Below are 4,341 nucleotides of genomic sequence, written 5' to 3' on the forward strand. Positions count from 1 at the left end.
CGCATAGGGAAGATAAGTTTACATCCAGGGAAAACATAAACGACTCGCCTGGGAGAGGCCTGCATGTCAAGCTGCCTGTAAAAAGAAATATGATTTTTTTAATTTACATTTTAATTCTATTACATTTTAATTAGGAAAGAAGTTTGATGTTAAGGTAACTTCATCAGTTTAGTCAGAAAAGAGGCGCGAAAGCACCCCACGCGCTATTCAGGTATATAGGCTACAGCTATAAAGCGGCTGGTACACAAAAGGAAGAGAGGATTCTTCCATATTCTCTTTTCACTGAGGCAATCTGTTAGTGACATTAACCCAAAGCGTAGGCCTATTTCCCAGACCAATGAATGGGGGTTTAGGACTTCTTAAAGATCCCGCTGCATACAGGATGAGACCCCTTTCAGATGTTTAATTACCTTTTTGCAAAAGAAAAGAAAAAAACCCTCTCGTTGCCTTTGTCATTTCAACCTGTGACACTTTAGAGTGATCTCTTCCCGCCAGAAGTAGAACTAAGATACGGGGTAGCAAGGACGTAATTGAGACTTTAAATAAAAAAAGTGTAACATCTGTAATTGAAAAGTTTAATGCCTTTACACACTGCTCTCTTAGCTGTGTTAAATAAATAAATGTTTAATAAAGCTTGCGTAAAATCGTCAATCTTCATGTTGGCTATTAATAAACTGTCACTTGTCAATCTTAAATTGGCTATAAAGCATCAATGTAAGTAGTATCAAAAATAAAAATGATTTGTCATTTATATTACTCCATCTAGTATAGGTATTATAGATTTACATCTACTGATCTTAATAAAAAAAGGGCTTGAACACGACAAATTTCGTTATTTTGATTTATTCAGCATCAAACAAACACTCATCATGAAAAAAACAACAAGAAAGCTTTGGCATGATACAATCTTTTACAAACGTTGTACAAAACTAAATTCTTTCATTTAAAAAAGTACTTTATAAACATTAAGTGTTATGCTGTTGAATTATCTACAGCATATTCATCAACAACATCCAAATATTGGAATCAGCTAACAAACATATACGCCTTGTCCAACAGAAGGTCAACAAGTCCCTTAAAACGGAACTGAACGTATTTTCTTCATCGTGAAAAACTGTTTTAGAAGCTCGTATGGGATGAGCAAGTCTACCAAGGTCTCCACACCGGCTCATTGCTTTCTGCTCCGGCACTAACACCAACGGGACTGACGGCCTGTGAAACGCCTGCGAAGGAGGTCATTCCCTGGACAGGAGATGCCACCGTGGGAGCTGAGCTGGCCTGGACGGGACTGGCGTTGACAGTCACTGGAACACTTGCGTTTGCGTACAAAGGAATGACCGGGGTTGTAGCAGAAGCGAAAGCTGGGTTGGGGATAAGGAAAGCAAACTGTCCGTCAGTAGCTGGCACCAGCTGGAATCCTCCAAAGACTTTGGGTGAGACCGCTTCTGATGGACTGAGTTTGGGGCACATCGAGGCGCTGTTGATGGGCAAAGTTGAAGGAAGCTGCACGTGAAGAGGCTGAGCCAGATGCGCCTGCTGAGCTGGGGCAGGCTGAGGGTAGTTCATGGCCATCATCTGTCCCAAACAACCGGACAGGTGGTTGAGAAGTCGCGACCTAACCTCCGTGTTCACCCCCTCGCAGGTAGAGAGAAATCGAGTCACCTCATTCATGCACTCGTTGAATCCCGCGCGATACTTGCTGAGGACGTTTGTGTCAGCTGACAGGGCCGCTGCAAAGCAAAGGTAACGTTCATTAATATTGTGCATTTAGGAAGTTCATTTGCGTTTTTCAATTAGGCTATATGTTTAAAGTTCCACATTTTAATAAATCTGACTTATAACTTACCAGTCATCTGAACACGTTGCAAATTGCGCAGGTGCTTGACTGTCATCTCAAGAATATCAGCTTTCTCCAATTTAGAGTGTCTGGAGCTCTGTAAACGAGAAGAACCGATTAGGAATTTTGTTTTTAAAATGAAGATTACGTGTTTATTGTCACATGCAAAGAATAGACATATTCGTATAGCTACAACTTACATCTTTTTTAAGAGCATCGAGAATCAGGGTCTTCAGCTGTCCAAGGCTCTCGTTGATTCTCGCTCTGCGGCGTTTCTCCATGATTGGCTTTGAAGACTGCAGATGAAATGCAAAGATCATTAAATTATATAAGAAAGAGGCTAGTTTTTTTTCTTCTTCTCCAGATCGACTGGAATTTTTTTTTGGAAATGACAAATGACATTTGTCTAAACGGAAAAACAACCACAAAAAGTGTCAAAACAATAAATGGTATTTACCTTTCTGTGCTCGCTGGCATTCTTTGGTTTGTCCGGAGTATGAGATCCACTGGCAGGGGCACCAGCAATAGGTGATGCAGTCTGCTTCTCCATATTATCGGCTGGCATGATCAAAACCAAAGTTGGGTCCGGTGTAAGCCAAAAAATGGTTTATATTCCGTCGGTGGATTTTTAAAAACACCGAGACGAGCTGTTAGGATTAGATGCGGAGCGTAGACAAGACCTCGGGATGTTCACGAGAGGGAGAGTGACTCCCTCTTATCAGCTATATGACTTATAGTCTGCAGGCTGTCATATGAGCACACGAGCGTGTGTGGCGTAGCGCTTCGGAGGGCAAGTCGAATCTCCCACTGCCACACGCCAGCGGTATTTATAGATAGATCGCATGCTCCCAGTTCGTGTGAAACCCTCTCTGCATTCTTTCCCACACTCGCTTCAGCCAATAGGCGCGCGGACTCACCCATTGGGCGCGGGCAGACTGCTGATTGGACAACACCCCCGCGGGCTGTCAGTCACGCGCTGCTCAATCAGCCCTGGAGGGACAAACAACAAAGAGGCGAGTGCAGTCGGCCTGGCTGTGAAGTGATAAGGGGAATTGGGGGAATACTCTTGCTGCTTGCCACCAACGTTTTTTCATAGCCGAATCATATATTTCTGCATTCAGGCACTGTGTGACCAACATTCCTGTACACTTGATGTCGGAATGGTTAAACTGACAAATCATGTCATTTTATCAACATTATAAAAACTATAATTTTATACTGGAAAGACGTATTTTATCAGATGTGTCCTCCTCGAATTACTATAATTCCACTAGCATTAAAAGCATTACATGCATCTTGCAAACTATCTTTAAGATTGCATTTAATTGCACTGGACTTCATTGGAAAGTTACATTGCACTCTAAACCTCGCATTTATTCTGCTGCCGCACTGGCTTTTGATACTATTCAGGGACATTTTATGCATTCTTGGCTATATAGCCTACATACATCTTCCTCTTTAACTATTTATTTAACTTTTATCAATTTTCTGTATGTTTTTCTTTTTTGTTATATATAAAATGCATTAGACGAAACATTTCACTGACTTTGTACCACAGTGTGACAGCATTTTATATGTATTAGTTTAATCGCTCGTGGAAGAATGTTCGTGTTATATCAGAAATGCGAGTATCCAGTCGTTTCAGAATAAAAATAAAACCGAAAAAACTTAAAGGATCTTGTTGCACTTCAAAGAAGAAAACAGCAGTAGAGGCACGCGAAGCGGTTCGAAGCAGCACGCAGGAAACCAATGGGAAGCTGGCCCCTTTATGCAAATAAAGCGTAGTTTCGTCTTATTGGCTGGGTGAACATCTTACGCGTCAATCATTGCAGCAGTGCAGGAGGCAGAGTGCGCGCGGGGGGAGGTGCTGCTACATCTGTCCGCGTGCCAGCCAGTCTGCGCGCTCGCTCGTTGCACCGCTGCGTCCTCTGAGCACGTGCCGTTGCTAAACTCTCAGGCTGTGGGGTTTAGAGAGCAAGCTTCGCGACTGCTTTTGTTGCTGCTGAATTATGAACTCGTGTTTTTTTCTTGGCAGGACTGTTTTTAAACTTGTAGGAGTTTTGTTAATGTTTGTTGGTTCGTTGCAAAACGATTGGGAAAATGCAATAATGTTTTAGACTTGCATCTATAAATCTATGCTGAAGTAATGCAATGAATGAAATACAAGAAACACCAAATACATCCCTCAACTATAAGTATGTATTTTGCGTATTTATGAAAATAACTTTTTGGGGGGTTCCTCAGTACTTTTATTAAAAAGAAAAACACAGTTAAAAGAAAAAGGGAATTTAAAACGCATTGGCCCACATTAATTGCAACCACCTTAAACACAAACACTAAATGATAAACTATTTAGTGTAAATAGTTGTTGAAAAATATAATTTATCAAGATCAATGAAGATTTTACAGTGATTTTGCCGATGGGATACTGAGTGGGAGAACTAATTTATAGGTGTCGCGCGCCATCTACCGAAAATTTTACTAGAACTTTAAACAGTCAAGTG

The 4,341-nt window shown here is 41.3% G+C and overlaps 1 protein-coding gene across 1 annotated transcript; it reads right to left on the reverse strand.

Moving 5' to 3' along the window:
* Positions 1 to 875: 875 nt before the first annotated feature.
* LOC107716081 (transcription factor HES-4-B-like) lies at positions 876 to 2,689 on the reverse strand. The gene is made up of 4 exons (XM_016522401.1): positions 2,295 to 2,689; positions 2,038 to 2,133; positions 1,847 to 1,934; positions 876 to 1,730 (listed from the first exon to the last, which is right to left on the reverse strand). Exons 1-4 carry the CDS (start codon positions 2,400 to 2,402, stop codon positions 1,147 to 1,149), a joined length of 876 nt encoding a protein of 291 aa, XP_016377887.1. The 5' UTR covers positions 2,403 to 2,689; the 3' UTR covers positions 876 to 1,146.
* Between the last annotated feature and the right edge of the window lie 1,652 nt (positions 2,690 to 4,341).

Source organism: Sinocyclocheilus rhinocerous, unplaced genomic scaffold (genome assembly GCF_001515625.1).
Source record: "Sinocyclocheilus rhinocerous isolate Xijiao unplaced genomic scaffold, SAMN03320098_v1.1 scaffold148, whole genome shotgun sequence".
NCBI lineage: Eukaryota > Metazoa > Chordata > Actinopteri > Cypriniformes > Cyprinidae > Sinocyclocheilus > Sinocyclocheilus rhinocerous.